An 18,468-nucleotide genomic window follows, 5' to 3' on the forward strand; every position below is an offset into this window, starting at 1 on the left:
ACAAGGAGAGCAAGGCCGTGGTGCCATTGAAGAAAGAGCCTAAGCCTTTAGCCATCATACCTCTCGACCATGTTCCTCTGCCTCGCGTGCCTCCTAGTCGACCTCCAACTCCACCACCTCCAGAAGGGAAGAAGCAGGTCATGTACGCCCAGCCCTATGATCGGCGTCGTGAAGCTGCATTGGAGAAGCCAATCAGAGTCCCCAGCCATGTCTACGTCCAAAAGCCGAAGGCCGGCGAGTGGCTTACTAGGATGCGCTGCGACGAACATGGCAACACGAGAGTGCATAGGTACACTAATGCACCTCCATCCCGTGTCGTCATCAATGGGGTACGTGCTAAAGAAGATCATTAAGAGGATCCCCTTCCTAGAAGCCAGCCAGAGGATGCTGCAGAAAAAGAAGAATAGGAAGACTGTTGCGGACCTCGCCCAGGAAGTTGCCCTCGCAGAGATGTGTAGGGACATACATCGCACCAACAGCACCCTTACTATTGTCCCGGTTCCAAACTGGCTTTTGTCCCGGTTTTGGAACCGGGACAAGACTTCCGGGAGGCTTTTGCACCCTGCGGGATTCGATCCCAAGACCTCTTTCCTAGCACATGATTTCCTAGCCAACTCACCTAACCCCCCCCCCCCCCCCCGCCCCGCCCGCTGGCCCGGCTAGCCGTTGGACCTGGGACAAAAGGCACTTTTTGTCCCGGGCCCAATGGCAGTCGGGAAAAATGGTCTGGAACAAAGGACTGTTCTGTAGTAGTGACATCTTCTTAAGAAGGAGGATGTTAGAAAAAAGCGAAGGGACAATGAGGATGTTGGTCGCGATCCTAAGAAGGGTAAGGGTCCTCTTGAAGTTTTAGTTAGAGAGAGCACAAGTATTAGTGTCGAGTCTGTTAAAGTCTAGTTTGAATAGTTTGGTTTGCTCTAAAGTTTAGATTTGTTTAAGTGTCAAAGTGTAATAAAGTGCTCTCCATATATTGAGTAAAGTGATCCATCATTAATTTATTGCGCTCTATTTTTCTCTGGATATTTGTTTATGTCTCCACCGTGCTTTGCATACAAGGTAACATGAAGCAAGTGTGGGGGAGAAGAACGAAGACCAAAATAGAATTTCCGACGACAAAATCTATGGAAAACAGAAAGTAACCAGAGTCTCGCACGACAAAGCGGGCCACGGGGCGCCACAGGGGCAGGCCGCGCGGCCCTATAAACAGGTCGGGCGGCCCACTGCTGGCCCCACCTCCGCTGATTTCCGTCCACAGCTCGGTTTGCTTCCTAAACTTTCTATTTTTACGCGAGTTGCTTTCCGTTTCGAACTAAATTGACATGAAAAGATGTTTTGCTTAGTGTTAACCTAAATATGAGTGTTGCGTGATTATATTACTAGAAATCTTGTTGCTGTTGGGAGCTTAAAAGTACATCATGTTCGCTTAAGATGGATATAGTAAGAATAATGAGACCCTGATTCTTTATATCTTGTCGCTGGAGAGAATTTATTTCAAAGATTAAAACTGATAGCTAAACTTCTCCTTTGTGATGAAAGTTATGTCCCATTAGAGCCATAGGAATATTTGCGAACCCAGTTTATAAGCTGCTTCCTTTGTGTTTTATATATATATATATATATATATATATATATATATATATATATATATATATATATATATATATATATATATATATATATATATGTCCCATTAGAGCCATAGCAGAACTAGCACGACTGTGTATGCCACATTTATTTGTCCTACAACATAGTATACATAAGCTGAAAGTACAGGGTTATATATATATGCTCCTGAAGCAAGCAAGCCTGTGAGCATTATTCACATCACATCCAGAACGCCACTGGATCGTCTGCCGGGTTCCCACCTTTGTGAGATTGGTACCACAGGGACGCATAGCCCCGACGGCGGGTAGTCCGCAGATCTCCCAGCTTGTCGTACTTGAGGGCAAACGAGGTCATCTTCACGTCGCGAAAGTAACGGCCATCATGGTCGTCGTGCACCCGCCGGCGGGACTCGACCAAGCAGAAGTTGCTGTCGCCCTTGTACACGAGCTTAGCGCCAAAATGCAAGTCGTCCGGACGAAAAAGCACGTCGACGCCGAGCCTCCATGTGGGCACGGTGTCGCGCGGCTCAGCATCGGGCGGGACGTCGCAGCAGCAGACGCGGCCGGCAGCTCCATCCTGTTTGTACCAGCAGATCCCAACCCAGGCGTCCAGCTCCCTGTCATAGTGGGCTTGCCCTCTGAACGGCAGGGTCCACTCGCCGAGGTAGGTCCAATCCAAGCGCTCCATGTCAAAGGCGTAGGTGCTGCACCGGTCGCCGTGAATTCTCGCCGGACTAACGTCGGGGTTGTAGCCCCACACTGACATGAAGACTGTGCGCCCGTCCGGGTGCACGGCGTAGCCGCCGACGGAGGTGGAGTCGAACGGCTGATCATGTTCGATGGTGGTCCATGACCATGCGCCGGAGAGCGCCGCCGGCTCCGGCCCCAGCACGTCGACGAAAGGGTAGGAGAAGCACAGGAACCTGTCCCCGACGGAGGCGTACACGGGTCTCTGGCCATGGTCACCCCGGGAGTAGGTGTTGGGGCACACGGTCATCGACAAGGTCGCCGTGTCCAATACGGGGATGCCGGGGCTGGATTTCGCCGGATTCATTGCGAAAATCTTGGTCTCATGGCCCGCCACGAACCACGCGCACTGGTACGCCTTGATGCGGACCAGCGGGGAGTCCGCTTGTTGGCGAGGGCTGTTCTTGTCGTCGGCGTCGGCGTCGGCGTCGGAGACGACGAAATCCTCCTCGCTCACTCTGTAGATGCTGTAGCCTTTATCCCAGTCGTCCAGCACCAGATAGAGATTATGCTTCTGCTGCACCGCCGCCGCCGGCTTGGCCGTGCCACACAAGCAGCGACCCGACGATTGCGTCCTCATCTCCATCTGCGACTTGCCCGACCCTTCTACCTTGTCTAACGTGAGATCCTGCGCCCCAAGATTTAATTTACACAACCTGGAACGCAATATGTATGGACTTACAACTTGCATATATATATATATATATATATGCCAGGAATCGCGACTCCTAGCCGGAATCGGACTGCACCCCGCGAACGAATCGGGACCCAGTAGTTAAGTCAGATCCCAGACGGAAAAGAAAGAAAATCAGGATAAGAGTCCGCGCTGCTCCGCAAGTGCGGCTACCGAGGTACGCACAACGCACCGCCTTCGCCAGCTGAGTCGAATCGTTTGATTGCCTGTGCAATTGGTATCTGTTTTAGGCTGCGTAGGGGGTTAATTAGGGGTTAAGAGCGGCTAAAACGTAACCGAAGACAAAGAGTATGACGCTGAGCTGAGTCGTATGTGGAATGGAGGTTGCCGGTGTTGGTTTGTTGGAACTTGGAAACAATCGAGCGCAGTTTGGCCTTCGGTGGAAAACTTGCCAGTTTTGGGAACTGCTCGTGTTTCTGGGCAGTAGACATCTCACTTCTGCTATATTTCGGTGCCCGGTGTGATACGCGGATACGCCTGCTTTCCGCGAGACAATGTTTTTTTTTTTGTCAGTGTGGGCAATTCCGTAATTGTGTTTTTTTTTTTGCGAGGAATTGTGGTTTTTAGTTGACTGTGATCTTGAGATATTTGACAGTCGCCTCCCTTAGTGTGAACTACTGGCTTGCTGCAGCCTGCAGTAAATTAATGTTAAAAAAACATTGCTGTATGGTGGTGCTGCCTGCTCTTTAGGCCAATGAAGTAGTGAATTTCACATGAGCCAAGTATCAACTAGTATTCCTATAATAATAATGTATATAAAAAAATCCAACTAAGACAATAATTATCGCTACCTTCATGATTGGGGACATCTGCCTCTAAAGTCTGAATGTTAAATCCTGTACTGCCACAATTCTTTAGCATAGTGAGAATTGTGGTTAGGGTAGATGATTTTTTTATAATAATTAACTTAGCTTTTTTAGTTAATTTATCTTATTGTTTACACTATTGGGTTTGTTCGAGTAACACCATTTTGAAAAATTAGAAATGGTATTTTTAATCAGCCTCATGTATTGCATTTTATTCATGCAGTTGCTGCAGCCTCTGATGTGTGAAGGCGTGGGACATATTAAAGGAAAAATCTTTCAACGTTGACCTCGTTTTAACTGAAGTTGATCTGCCTTTGATGTCTGGGTTCCTCTTGTTATCCACAATCATGGAGCATGATGCGTCCAAGAACATCCCTGTTATAAGTATGTCAATCTTCTCATGTTCTCTCTCTTTTAATCTAATAAATGTCACTACTAAGTTTAATGCTGTTTTTTGTCATCCAGTGATGTCTTCGCATGACTCAGTAAGCATGGTTTTCAAATGCATGCTAAAGGGTGCAGCAGATTTTCTTGTTAAGCCAATAAGAAAGAATGAATTAAGGAACTTGTGGCAGCACGTTTGGAGAAAACAACTGGTAAGATGACATATTTGTATCTTTTTGGCATGATTGCATCTCTTTTCATGCTTTATCCATTTATAGTTTTATACTTAGATTTGGTAATCTGTGATGAGACTTAATTTTCTCTAAATTTACCTTGCCTTATCTTCAGGCAAACGGTGGTCCTGATGTGCAGCACATACAACAAGAAGAGAATCTTGCAGAAAGAATCGAACAGAAAATTGGTGTGAGAAAAGCTGATAATTTGAACTGAGGTGAGACCCTAAAAATAGAGAATGCAGTGAACAGAAAGTGATGCTCAAGTAAGTTTTAAAATCAATGACATAATGTGGTCTAGATGCTGTTTCGTCCTACTAATGGTAGCCTAGAGTTTACAATTGCCTTGTAAAATGCTATTGTGAGTTACTGAGTTACATATGGCATTTGCGCTGTTCATTTTACTTTGCCCAGTAAGGATCGGACAATAACATTTCCCATCACCTGATATTTTGTGCAAAGGCAGTTTCATTACCCACATAGCATAGCCGATAGTAGGTCATATCAGAGACGTCATTTAACCATTTGGATCTGTGTTAATGTTAGGCAACTAATTAATAAATTTTCCGAGTCAAGTGGGTAATGGAACTGTTTGTTGAATGAGAGTAATGTTTATGATTGGCGAAGTATCACAGTTCGGTCCTTTTGGGCATGGTAAAATGAAGTGCATCTGCCAAAATTTAAGGTAAGTATCTTTTGGCTGCTTGCAGGATTAGAATGCGGTACACAATCATGGTTGTCATAGAAAGTTTTTTAAAGTATTAGACTGTTAATGTAACATTATATATGAGTTATGCGATTTTTTTGTGCTGTCATACCGCATACGAGTAGTCTTTTAATTCCTGGTAGGTGGTAGCTGGGACTGACGGACTGTCCTGCTGTTTACCAAATTTGGATATCTTTCTTCACGTAGTTCTTCATGGACTTAGTTAGATACCCCTCATGCAGAGTTCTTGTACAAGGTCAGAGCTGGAGGCTGAAAGTAAGCAAACTAACAACATTTTGGAGTATAAACAATCAACTGAAAGGAATTTCTCTATTCCTAGACACAAGAATGTTGAGCTAAATGGACAGACCAAAATACAAAGTTATTTTTCCCTTTCTTTTCAACTTGTGATGTACAATTTGTCTGCAGGAAATTTACTAACATAACCTTGTTGTGATGTGGCAGCAGCTGAGGGTAATAACTTGATTCCAACAAGAGAAGACGATTTATCGCCAAAGAAAAGGACAAGTTTGAATGATAATAATTCTGAGAGAGCTTCCAGAGATATGGAGTTAGTCCACATTATGGACAATCAGCAGAAGCATAACACACAGATGGAGGTGGATGCTATGAGAACAACATCTAGGGGAAATGATGAGAAGGGCTCCATCCCGGCACACCAGTTGGAACTTTCTCTTAGAAGAACTACGGAAAATTGGAGAACCACGAGAAAAGTGATAGAAGAACACTGAACCATTCAACTTCATCTGCATTTTCCTTGTAAGTACTCCTTTGGCTTTTCATGTTAACGATACTTTCACCATCCTAAAAACTTCTGTAAAGTAGATAAGTCTAGTTACAGATCTGGTTGTTATTTTTGTTTGTTTTTTTTTTTGTTCCTAATGTAGGTAGAGGCTAACAGAAATTAGGTACAGGCTAACAGAAATTTTCCAGTAACTTTTGACATTTATCTTTTCTTTTCCAAGCTCAGTTAAGAGACTTCTTTTAATAGTGACTTACCTTGAGATGATCTTAAAGCATAAAAGATCCAACTATTGTAGCCACAACATAAACTTTGACATGGAACTTCCAAGTGCCCATTGCTGTATCTTACTGCACAATTTTCTTGTTTTCAAAGTTCTACAAGTGCCCGTTACTATATCTTACTGTTGGAAGTATCTTGTCAACAGGTATAATTGCAGGGCTGTGTCCACCTTAGAAAATTCTGGTGATGGTCAAATGTGCAGCACCTCAGAAACACTAATGGATGTTGAAAATAAAAATGGAGATTCGGCAGCTCCCTCTCAAGACATGACTGAAACAAGTCAGCCTCCTATTAGAGTTGTACCATTTCCTGTCCCTGTCCAAGGTCTCACACTTGATGGGCAGCCATTCTGGAATGGTACACCGATGGCATCCCTATTCTACCCACAGTCAGCTCCTCCCATTTGGAATATCAAAACATCAATGTGGCAAGAATCAACCCCGCGAGCAACTTCACTGCCGCAAAAATCTCAACAGAATGAGCCAAATGAAATGGGTGCTAAACCAGTTGAAAATGCAGAGGAACAAATTGCCAGTGGGAAGCAGCTGCGTGTTGAAATTCCTAAAGATAATCCACGGCATGTTTCTCCTATGACTGGTGAAAGTGGAATTAGTACCATGCTAGACAGCACCAGAAATACTCTGAGCAGCAGTGGCTGTGATAGCACTTCCAACCAGATCACTGCCCCTACTGAATCATCCAATGTATATAAGGGTGTTACTGAAACCCCAAGTGCCGAAGGTTCACGACACCTGAGCCAGCGAGAGGCTGCACTGAACAAGTTCCGGCTAAAGAGGAAGGATAGGTGCTTTGAGAAGAAGGTAAGCAACTAATTGCACGTATTCATTTCAATCCAATTCTTTGATGTCACCTACTAGGACCTGTGATTTATGTCTTTACGTTCATTTGCAGGTTCGATACCAGAGCCGGAAATTACTTGCAGAGCAGCGCCCACGGGTCAAGGGTCAGTTTGTTCGTCAAGATCATAGCATCCAAGGAAGCGTACTAGTTATGGAATACATATGAATTTATGAATGCAAATCAAAATGTTATGTTAGGATCTAATGATCTATAAAAACATACAAAGACAATTTTAGTCATGTATACTTTTGGTCTCAACTCTCAACACCAACCTGATAAAACTACCCCGCCGCTGCCGCAACCTACCGCACGTTTCAGCTACTCTTATCAGCCACTAGTTCCAGGCCTCCAGCTTTGCTGTCGTTCGCCACGGCTAGTTCCAGGCCTCCAGCTTTCCTGTCGTTCGCCACCGCTCAATTCACCGACGTCGTTCGCCGGCACTCGTCACCGCTTGCCGCCGCGGACTTGTCATTTGTCGCGAGCGTTTTGCCCCCGAATCTGCGACTGAGCTAGTGGCGGCGGACGCTGATGGAAAGTCACCCATCCCCGGCCTTCAGCAAACAGCAAGCGGGCGGGCGCGCTGGACGGCAAAGGTAGCAACTTTTGCTGCGTGCAACTTGGGGTGGTTAGCGTGCGTGACCTTGTTCTGATCAAGACTGGCCACAACAGGGGGCTTACAGCAACACATTCGTAAGTTAAAGTACACAGTACAACATATACCGTCCAAATACAGCCAACCGTCCAGAACTCATCCTATTTTTCTGCTCTACCGGGCCACCACAAGTCCGCAACCACCAACCATCGCTTAACAGGAGCGCTATTGCGACTCAACGTCAAAATAGACCTTAGAACATCGGGCTGTCAGTGTCCAAGTCTAATCATTTCACAAGGTTGACACTTGACAGGCACAAATTGTGCATCGTCAGCTAGCAAACCAGAGGAACATGAAGGAAAAACACGCACGAGGTTCAGAACAACATGATTCAGTGAACATAATCCAGAGCCACATAGCATTCAACAATCCCAAAAAGTTGAAGTAAAAATGAGCCCTTCAGCGGGCCAGAAAACATAACAAAGTCGGGGGTCCAACGATACAAACTGATAGTTAATATCCAATCTCATTGCGCAGTTGCTAGGACAGCGATGGTACTAGAACAATATGGAGGACATCACGTGACCAGACAAAGACGAGCTCTGGACTCCCATCTGCAATGCCTCATCGGTGGCACCAGTTTTATTCAGGTTTGGCCTGCAAGTTTTGATTGAAATTCAGTCAGATCAGCCATGTTTGTTATTAACAGTACAGCGAACAAGACAAGCGCAATCATTTTACATCAGGAGAGCGTGAGCCAGATGGGCTTCTGCTTGGGCTCTGCTTCTTGGGGCTTGCTGCTTCACCATTTGCTGGCTGCATAGACATTTTAGCAGATAAAATAAAGCACAGAATAAAATAAAATAAAATAAATTTATCTCATTATAATGAAGGAAACTTACAGAAGCATTAGGAGATTTAGATCTTGCTGGTGATCTGCAAAAGGTTCCAGAAACAACTGAATTCAATATCCGAAATGCGGCTTTAACAACTTGATTCCAAAAGCCATGACGCCTCGCCCAGCCGAATGAAAGCAATAAAAGCTCATCGAAAATAGAAGCATTCAGTTCCATGCAATAATTAAAGTAGCATAATGTCAACAGTTCATATGAACTACAGCAACCATCTGAAGTGTGCCCGAGGCAGGAAGAAAACTCATTCCCCAAGCATTGGACTCCAAGTATATTCCTAGTCACTGTACCACCATAATCCAGATCATCAATCCTTAACGCTCCTATGTCCAGTATTCCAAACAATGCGCTAAGCCCAAGCTCTGATGGCAATCAGTTACAGTACATTAGGTAAAACATGGGGACAATTTTAGTTTTCCATAGAAGCTCTCAATTAACAACCATACCTTATAAAACCAACTGAATTGTAGCAAATTGCGAAAATCACATCCTCAATATCCTAATGCGCAATCCCCAGATCGCCGCACAATACCAGATTAAACGGCGAGACAATTGAGTCTTCAAAAACAAAATAGAACAGGCTAAGCAATCCATATCATAAATTAGAGTGTCTGAGCACTTGAGAAGGAACCCCAAGCAATCAGACTGTACAGCAAGCCATCATCATTGTATACATGCCCGGGTGCTGACATGAAAGAATTAAAGGTTACAGTGTTCATTACACATTGATTACATACCAAATGAAATCTTCTATCACTGTAGGGAGTCAACAGGACTCCATTCAGGCCTTGAAGATTTACCGAACAAAGCCATTATTTTAATAAGCTTGATAACTATTGTTTTCAAATAAAATAGCAGCAATCTTTGAAAGAATGCAAACGAGCTAGGATGACACAAAAGTAGGCATACTAGTCCATATAGCATAATGTGTATCGGTTGTGTTATGCAGAAAATAGCACATAAGAACTTGACTTATGGGTTCAAAGCTAAGCTGGATTGGTGTATGTTACCTTGACGGAGAACGCCCTTTTGATGCAGACCTTGAACGGGAAGAAACAGACCTTGAACGGGATCTAGATGCTGAGCGGCGAGCCCGGGGCGATTTGCTGCAGAATATATTCAATATTAGTTAGTTTATAGACAAGGTTACCAAAGGACATCATGATATGGCAGCATACCTCGGGCTCCTGCTTCTGCTGTAGCTACGACTTGGGCTTCGGCTACGTGAGTAGGAGCGTCCACGCTTGCCATCATATTCCTTCACCTGTAAAAAGTAAGGTGCATGGTTAATAATGGAACTACAGAAGATCATCATCAGGACTAAACTAGTAACATGCAACAAAGCCTACCCTTATATAAGCTCGCCCAAAGGCATTCCTGAATTCAGTATCATCCAGCTTCTTTATCTGCAATTGATTGTCAAAGCCAAGAGCATCAAAAACACAGTTCTAGGACTAAATAGAAGGGATAGAAATAGCAGTGACAGATAGTGAAAGTCCGAGATCAAGTATTGCAGAAGTCAAATAGAAGCGAGCAAGAAAAAAGCTGTAAAATGAAATGTATCACCAAATTGACCAGGCAATGTCATATAGACTTACAGCATATTTCATGTCATCATAGTTTGTGTAGTCCACAATTCCAATGGTGCCTGTAACAAATAGAAATATATGTGAAGAACTTGCCACCAAAATAATATTCCTTACAGAAAGGAAGGATGAGCTATCAATCAAATAAAAAACAAAATCTTCACAATAGATGATAAGAGACATTAGTATTATGCCATGCAGCATTTATATTGCTAGCACAGCAAGTGGTGGGGCATTTTTAACAGGAGCTTAAGGCATCAATAACCCATCCTAGAATAAGCAGCAATGATGGGTACTTCACAAGTGCGTTCTTTGTAGAACTTCATAAGGATTCATCGAAGAGGTAGTGTAGGATTCCAGACCAAGGGGAGAGAGACTTATTTACGAATGAATTTTTTCCGCCATAGAAATTCTAACTGAGCTAGGCATAGCTATACAACCATACAGGAGACACAGATATTCTTTAGCGGGAATCAAGAACATAGGATGTATGCTGGAATGTCCATATCTGATGTGTGGGAAGCTCACAAATGTCACCAACTAAGAACAAGTCTAATTGCAAATTTTGAAGGCAATATCCTTCAAATCTAGAATTCAATTTTCAATCTGCTTGAGCCATAGGGATTAGGTATGGCAGGTGCATTACTCCAGTAAGGGCAGTAAGGTTTAGTTGTTGTCCCAGTACATTTTATTTTGTTCATGTGACGCTAGTATGTTTAAATTGTGATACTATGTTTTTTGTTATGTTTCCAAACAAGCTTACACTTTCTTGTTCAAATTGTCATTTGAACTGTTCCTAAATTAATTTTAACAACTAAATAATTACCAATATAGCAACTCATATTTTAAAAAATTGTCAGAAACTAGTTCTCTCTGTTCTAGGTGACAGTACTAAAGAAGAGAAACGAAACAAGGTATGGATTGCTTTCTAAGGCCTATGCCACAATGGATGACCAATATGTTGAGGATCTATAGAATTTGTTCTGTGATGCCAATGGCACCCAAAGATTAAGCCCTATTGCTTAGCATCATAAGTACATTTTGCAGGCCTGAGCTTCTAAAGATGTATAATGAATGTTTCATATTCAAAACTGCAATAAAAGCAACAGCTTTAACCAAAATGCAACTTACCACCGCCTTCACGGTACACTTCAGAGAAACAAACATCACCAGCCTTCCGCATATGATCCTGGAAAGAAATATTTAGTGCTAATGAGATGAAAGAATGCAAACTTAGACAAAAACTTGTGGGAGAAGTGTTTGACACGAACCTTCAAATCCTGCCATGATGCAGAAGAAGGCAGTCCAGTGACAAGAACTGTTTGCATTGAATCAAGTTAAGATTGCAGTCATGGAAGAAAAGTAAACATTGATTTTCAAACACGAATCATACCACGATACTCTGAGCGCCTTGACACACCACGTCGGGCTCCACCACCAAAGCCACCTGAACGGTCATATGAGGAAGCATTACTTCTACCACCATGAGCGGGCTCCACCTGTGCACAGCAGTAAAGAGTTAGATCAATAAATTTATCAGAACAGGAGTAGGTAAGCTTATCAAAGCACTACTTAGCTTACTCTTAGGCGGTGTCCATCAAAATTGTATCCATCACGCCCAGCAATTGCATCTTCAGCATCACGAGGATCTTCAAACTACATGATTAGCAAAGTACCTTATATTTGCTGTCTGTGACTCAAATAATCAATCAACCCCAAGGTCATCTTTGAGGGAAAAGATAATCGTGTTATCCAACACATTCAGGTATATATTACCTCAACAAAAGCATAACCAGGTGGCCTCGGGGGGACCTTCAAGTCAATGTCAACAATTCTCCCATACTGCATTCACAAGATTTATAATATTAGACATTTCTTTGCAAAATGTACCACAACTACAAGCACATCCTAAAGCACGTCTTAGCTTGAGCCTTGAGGTTCTACCGTTCCATAGTGAAGTAGAGAACAAACAACTATGTGAACCCCAATAGTACAAGGTTTTCAAAACAATCAGTCTTCTGTGCTCAGTGAGCTCCACAATAGTATGCCAGTGCATCCCATTTCATTAAGGAATTAAATATAGCATACAGCATCACGAGTCTCTAACAAGCACACGGTAACCCAGCCTAGCCTACCACAATATCACAGATTCCTCTCTTTGGTAAGATTAATAAATCGAGATAACGAATTAAATTATTATTAAAAAACCTCACCTTGTAGAAGAGATCCTCCACCTCCCTCTCCCGGATGTCGCCCGGGAGGTTCCCGACGTAGATCGTGCGGCTCCAGCGCCTGCTCATCCTTCCCCGCTGAAAAATTACCAATAAAGTAAAATCAATCAGCAAACCAACCCCCGCCGCATCCGCATCTCCCCAATCTGACCACGGCCCACAAGAGAAGGTTCGAAAATCAAAACAAATCGTGCGAGACGGCGGGGCGTGGGGCATGAATCACCCATGGGACAAGGAGAAGAGTAGATTTGTACCTGAAGACGCGGTGGCCGGAAGGGCGGGTCGAGGCTAGGGTTTGGCTGCCGCGGCCGGTAGGTCGAGAGATGTGGGGATGAGAGAGAAGGGGGACGAGGGTTTATGACCACCCGAAGGGAGACCCGGCCACAGACGGCCGGAGCGAGTCAGGTTCGTTCCGATTTCTCGACGGGCCAGTTCGAGCGTGGGGCGAGCCCGTTCGTGACTCTTTGGGCTGCTGGGCCCATTTATATTCTGGGCTCCCATTTTGGGATGGCCAATATTGGAGGCCGCCCTCTTGTCATTCTCTGCCTTCCAAGAATGCCCTCTTGTCACCATAGCAGATGGATGGAAAGATCGCAATTTGGTCAATTTTGTGACTTGCAATGTCTGTGCTTGTTAAATAAAATTCAACTGACGATGTATGCATTTGATCGGTATGTAAAATCCGACAACACCCCTCCACACACATACACACCAACCAAGGTGAAGGTATTTGTCAGTGGCGAAATGATGTCAGTGTCAACTCCTATCTACATCCCCTCCCCCTCCCGGATGTAGATTCAGTGACATTGTCATTGTGACATTTTCGTGACATTAAGTCACTAACACGTGAAATCCATATTCACCGGGTCCACGTGAGTCCCACACGTCAGTGACTCAATATCACAAAAAATGTCATCGTGACAATATCACTGAATCTCAACCCCCCCCCCACCCTCCCCTCCCCTCCCCTCCCCTCTTTCCTCACTTATTCTTCGGCAGTTTTCAAACTTGTACCCAGCTAAAAAAACTAGTGAAGAGAAGCATGTGTGATGGTGTGAGGTTTGTCTTGAGTGCCCCCTTGCTCACCTCGTGTGGGTCGAGATAAGGCTAGTAAATGGGGACATGAACACCAAGTCCGGCTAGTCTTATGGGCCCATCAAATTCATCAAACGGTTGGTGTTACCAATTAGTAAGGAAAATATTTATCTTTCATCTAGAAGTTATGTGTAGGTGAGATGGTAGGAAAGGTATACGCGATGTAAGAGATCCTGAGTTCAAATTCTGGCCAACTATTTTTTGACAAAAAGAGCTTTATAACTGTGCACTGAGACTAGCCTTATAACTCCTTTGGTAATCTGCGAGAAATTGGTTTCCAAATTCCAATATCGGAAAAGTATTGGTGCCGAGCAAGTCTTCAACATCTTGCCCTAACAAGACCGCACATTGCATACGCTGCTAGTGAGATCTGCTAGCTCCCATGAGCGACCACCGAAATTCGTGGTGATAAGGCGCAATCTTTATATATTGATCTTCATCAACTCTTCTCATCCTATTTACAAAGCAGATTAGGCGGACTTAGTTTGAGATTTTGGAGTACTCTTTGGGTCTAACATAATCTATACTATAATAAATAATAATAAATAAATAAATAAATAAAAGATATAAAAGATGAAAGAATTGAAAACAATTGTTACCAATTCAAACTCATCCACCCTCTCACAAAATATCTTTTTTAGACCCATATAAAAAATCTTAATGCTTGACCAAACCACAAAACACCGTCAAAAAAATATTTCTACCAAAATCCCATGTTTTTTCTCACCCAGGCGCAGCCTTACCCGCCCGCCGATACCCACCGACCCTACCTATCTTCTCTCCGTGAAATCAGCCAATCAGGCAATTTATTTTTGGGAGCTGAACGTCAATCAATCCACCACGTCCATTCCGCTCTCGACCCGCACCGCCCCGCTCCGTGCCCAGGGCCGCGCCGTCTCTCCGTCCCCGGCGTCGTGCCGACGATGCCTCCTCCCTGACGACGCCGCCTCCCCCCGATGCCCTCCGCCCCAACTCGCGGCCCTCGACCCCAACGCGCGGTGCCGCTCTGCCCTGCAGGAGGCCAGCGAACGGCGGCCCCGTAGGCGCTCCATGGCGGGTCCGCGCGCCGCACAGGGGCTACACAGCGGGCGGCGGCGGGCCGGTGCCGCCGGCGCGCTGCTCCGCCTCCGCGAGGCGCGGGTGGACGGACCTCCAGTTCTTCGCCAGGTGCGAGTCGTCGCTCCCCCCATTCCTCTCTTACTGTCTATTCCTCTCCTTTCTTGCTTGTTCTGGTCTGCATCGATTGAAACGGTAACTGATCTCAACGATTCCAAATTTCTGCTCATCCGAAGAGAGACCATGTACATGAATCCCTTCATGGACTGATTTTTTAGGTCGTTAACTGTGATGATTTGGATAATTGATTCTTTACTTGTGGTCTTCTCATGTGCAACGCTAAATGGATTACATACCATAATATTTGTCCAAACATAGATTGGCCAAGAGAACAAGCATGTTGAATATGTAGGACCAATAAATACTTTAATGCTTGAACATTAAAATTCTTCAGCCATCTATTTCTCGGGTAAAATTTGAATTTGTGTGCTGCTATTTGATACATTGCTGATTTCTTCTGTGCCTAGCTGAATCATGTTCACTTCAGTTCAAGAGAGTGTTCTCTCTTTGTTTTTATAATCCTCCTCTTTCTTGTACAGTACTGAACAATATAAATTCTCTTTTTTTATTCAGTTCAAGAGAGTATTTCCTTTTGGACAAGATAATAATTTATTTGACCTCAGTTTATCATTTCCTTGCCAAAAAAATCATTTGCAGAAATCTATCACAATTTACTACTAAATTTTTCTGGATCAGCTTTGTACCCTGTGATATGATCCCGTTGTTTCTTAGAAAGGCAAACTGTGCTGCTATTTGTATAATTTTTTCCCCTTGTACCAGACTGAAGGTGAAGATGAGAGCCCAATGCTCAAGCCTAAAGGTCACCCTTCTCTGGCTTTCATCTATCTAGGCTTGTCATCAACCAGCTGAAATTCTAACACAATAAGCACAAAAGAAGTCTGTTGGGAGCATCAGCGCAGGGAGGGGACGAGATTAATTACCTGATGAACTTCTTGACTGTGACACAATCTTGTATCAACTGGTGCCATGCTGGGCTTTCATTTATGGGTTGTGCGAACAGTTATTTGAAATCTCTTTTTTTGGATGTGTCATAATCAATAATGAAATGATCAGGTTCAGCATCAAGGAGCCGAACATGATGATGGTTGATTTGCAGAACTGGCTAGAGAGGAGCATTCAAGTTATAGTCGATACTGACGGTGAACAGATTTTGGGGCTTGGAGTTCTTGATGTCATGTAGCATCTTCTTCTAAATATTGTTCATTGATGAGTTCATCCATCAGCTATAAGCAGTCCATATCCATCGACTTCTTGAGCTGTTCGTCGATCCGCCAACTAGCTGCTGATTCACACGTTGTGTCCCCTTCAGGTATTACAGTTGCTTCATCGATTCATCGATTTTGACTCAAAAAGTGGAGGGTACATCTGAAACATTTGCAAAAGAAGCTTTGATTTGTACTGCAAGGATCGACGAAGCAACAGTCGGCAATATAAATTTGTCCACATCAGGTATTATCCTGTCGACCTGTAAAATCATCAACAAGTGGAGCAGTAATGCTTCATGTTTTCCTTTCAGGTGTTACTGTTCCTTCATCGGTCTTGACTTGGCAAGTGGATGGTACCGATACTGGGAAATCTTTGATTAACGATCCTAATTACCAGACCATTTTTATCACACTGACTATGAATTATGCGATGAAAAGTCAATATTCCATAGTCGATGAAGGTAATTACATGTAGTATTTGCAATATGTTCTCCTCATGTCGACCAAATTCATTGAATCTTTGAATTTAACATATTTTGTATTTTTTTATACGCGGATAATGGTAATGAGAAGGAGATTAAGAGGTTTAGGGATAGGTTGCATTATGCAAATATATCCGATATTGCTAAGAAGGAAATGATCAACAAGAAGAATATGAATCGTAGTGTCTGGAAAGGAAGTGTCATCAAGTCACTTAAAAGTAAGATATTTTATCAAGGTTAGTTTGTCTCCTGAAATATTATCTTTGTTTAAATCGATCAAGGTTAGTTTGTCTCCTGAAATATTATCTTTGTTTAAATCGATCAAGGTTAGTTTGTCTCCTGAAACAATTATCTTTGTTTCATTGTTTCAATTGCAGTTGGGTTGCTAGCATCCGGACAATCAATAGTTACGAAAGATTGCAGTGGTCCGGTTACAAGGAGTGCAGTAAAAGGTTAGATCTTTAAATATCATACAACCGTGTTTAACCCTGATATCTGGTGGTGTAGATTGATATTGATACTTGAGCATTCTTGTGCTATCTAACAGCTGACTCCGTTATCTGGGAGCATGATGACACGGACGATGTGCAAGAGGGTTATTATTTATTCATCAAATTTTTATAAAAACATGTTTTATAAAAATAGTAAACATTTCATCTGCAGTGTTTCTGCAGTGCTAACCGCTGCTTGCGTAGCTTTTTTTTTTGTTACTGTATGGGCGTGCTCACATGCATTTTGTGAAATTCCCTTTTGATCAATGATTGTACCGGGAAAACAGATTCTCTGTGACTAATTGAAAAATGGTAAGTTTAGAACTGTTGCGAATGCCTGCAGATATATGAAAGGATCAAATGAACAGTGATGGAGTTAAACTTCCAGACTGATGCTTTTTCTTCATGCAGTGAGGTGCGATGAGCACAGATGAGGTCAGCGAAGGACTGGGATTGCATGATCTCAGGAACAGAACATGGCACATACAGGGGACCTGTGCACTCCGTTTTGAGGGCCTATGTGATGGCCTTGACTGGCTTGCATCCACCCTGAAGTAGCTGCAAGAATCAGGCCATGCAACTTCAGTTGCTGGCCCTTCCATCTAATTCAACAAAAGGTTCTATAACATTCTGAGTTCTTTTTTATCTTTGGTAACTAAGAGATGAACATTGGCCATTTTCTTTGCTGTCACCTGGCAACAACTTATTGCAAGTCCAAGGTATGTTCTCTATTAATTTTCCCAGTTCACTATGCTCATGAATGCATGCTGTCAGAGCTTTGATCGATTCTGAAATGGCTGTTCTGTTTGTGCAGTGAACTCGGTGCCTCAACCAATTGACACCTCATGCCGCGGCGGCCTGTTGATCTGCTAAAAGCCCACAGGAGCTCCAGGATATGGTGTGGCTGCCATGTGCCCACAGATGGAATTCGTTTGCTGCATATGAGCCAATCCACGCTGCGTACCGAAAAAACTTGGAACAAAAACCTTGTTGTATTTCAGTTCACTCAGCGTAGAATACTCATGTCGTCTTTCCTTATACTGTTGGATTTCTTTGTAAGTTTCAAGATTGTTGCCAAAACAACTTAAATTAAATGGCCTAAGTCCCTGTGTGGCAGAGCTCGAGCTGTCGAGGTTAATTGGATATTTTACTTGGTAATATGGTTTCAAGTTACAAGTGTATCTCTTAATGACAGCTGGTGGAGGATCCCGGTCATGTCAACGCTAGTGAGTAACGTTGCTTCAAGCTACAAATTTGAGAAGATCAACTCAATGTGTTCTTTCATATTGGTCGTCAATGAAACTTTGTTATTTATTAATAAGATTTCTTTAGCATCAGTAGTTCCATGCAATTCAATTAATTTTTAAATAATTTGATTTTTAAACACGTGCTTTGTGGAACGGACATCTCTACTAGTCTCCTAGAAACAACCCATAGAATCCTAATCATCTTTAAAATTAGTCATCGACTTCGATTCATTATACTTCTCATCGGATGCGAAACTGGAAGATGTGGAGCTTGTAGTCTCCTATGATGTGGAATCAAGATCATCATATGTTCCTATTGTAACTAGCAAATGAGCAAGATTGTGGCTCAGCAACAGGGAAGGGAAAAGGCGTGGGCGGTGGGCAGGCGTGGTTTACCTTGAGAAGGAAGTG

General features: G+C 43.4%; 1 protein-coding gene, 1 long non-coding RNA gene and 1 pseudogene across 10 annotated transcripts; 2 read left to right on the forward strand and 1 right to left on the reverse strand.

The window, feature by feature from the left end:
* Positions 1-3,168: 3,168 nt before the first annotated feature.
* Positions 3,169-7,364, forward strand: LOC120689256 (annotated as a pseudogene).
* Positions 7,365-8,045: 681 nt separating this feature from the next.
* Positions 8,046-12,810, reverse strand: LOC120689598 (serine/arginine-rich-splicing factor SR34-like). 3 transcript variants are annotated; one of them, XR_005681329.1, is made up of 16 exons: positions 12,655-12,810; positions 12,383-12,478; positions 11,946-12,011; positions 11,751-11,825; positions 11,563-11,668; positions 11,441-11,487; positions 11,301-11,358; positions 10,182-10,231; positions 9,933-9,989; positions 9,762-9,847; positions 9,594-9,689; positions 9,030-9,141; positions 8,796-8,945; positions 8,575-8,608; positions 8,414-8,488; positions 8,046-8,329 (listed from the first exon to the last, which is right to left on the reverse strand). XR_005681329.1 is itself a non-coding variant. In XM_039971911.1 (14 exons), exons 2-14 carry the CDS (start codon positions 12,467-12,469, stop codon positions 8,315-8,317), a joined length of 852 nt encoding a protein of 283 aa, XP_039827845.1. In that variant the 5' UTR covers positions 12,470-12,478; positions 12,655-12,810; the 3' UTR covers positions 8,046-8,314. The 3 variants fall into 3 exon arrangements, 1 of the variants encoding a protein (XP_039827845.1); XR_005681328.1 differs by having other exon boundaries at positions 8,575-8,945; XM_039971911.1 differs by lacking the exons at positions 8,796-8,945; positions 9,030-9,141.
* A 1,492-nt stretch (positions 12,811-14,302) lies between these two features.
* On the forward strand, positions 14,303-17,991 carry LOC120687266. Of its 7 annotated transcripts, none has more exons than XR_005680672.1 (10): positions 14,308-14,662; positions 15,392-15,593; positions 15,686-15,808; positions 15,942-16,081; positions 16,149-16,298; positions 16,411-16,555; positions 16,697-16,771; positions 16,867-17,122; positions 17,222-17,427; positions 17,625-17,991. It is a non-coding gene; the product is annotated as an uncharacterized LOC120687266 (long non-coding RNA). The 7 variants fall into 7 exon arrangements; XR_005680673.1 differs by having other exon boundaries at positions 15,392-15,583; XR_005680674.1 differs by having other exon boundaries at positions 14,310-14,662; positions 15,392-15,431.
* Positions 17,992-18,468: the final 477 nt, after the last annotated feature.

The sequence above is a fragment of the Panicum virgatum genome, chromosome 9N (assembly GCF_016808335.1).
Source record: "Panicum virgatum strain AP13 chromosome 9N, P.virgatum_v5, whole genome shotgun sequence".
NCBI classification, from domain to species: Eukaryota; Viridiplantae; Streptophyta; class Magnoliopsida; order Poales; family Poaceae; genus Panicum; species Panicum virgatum.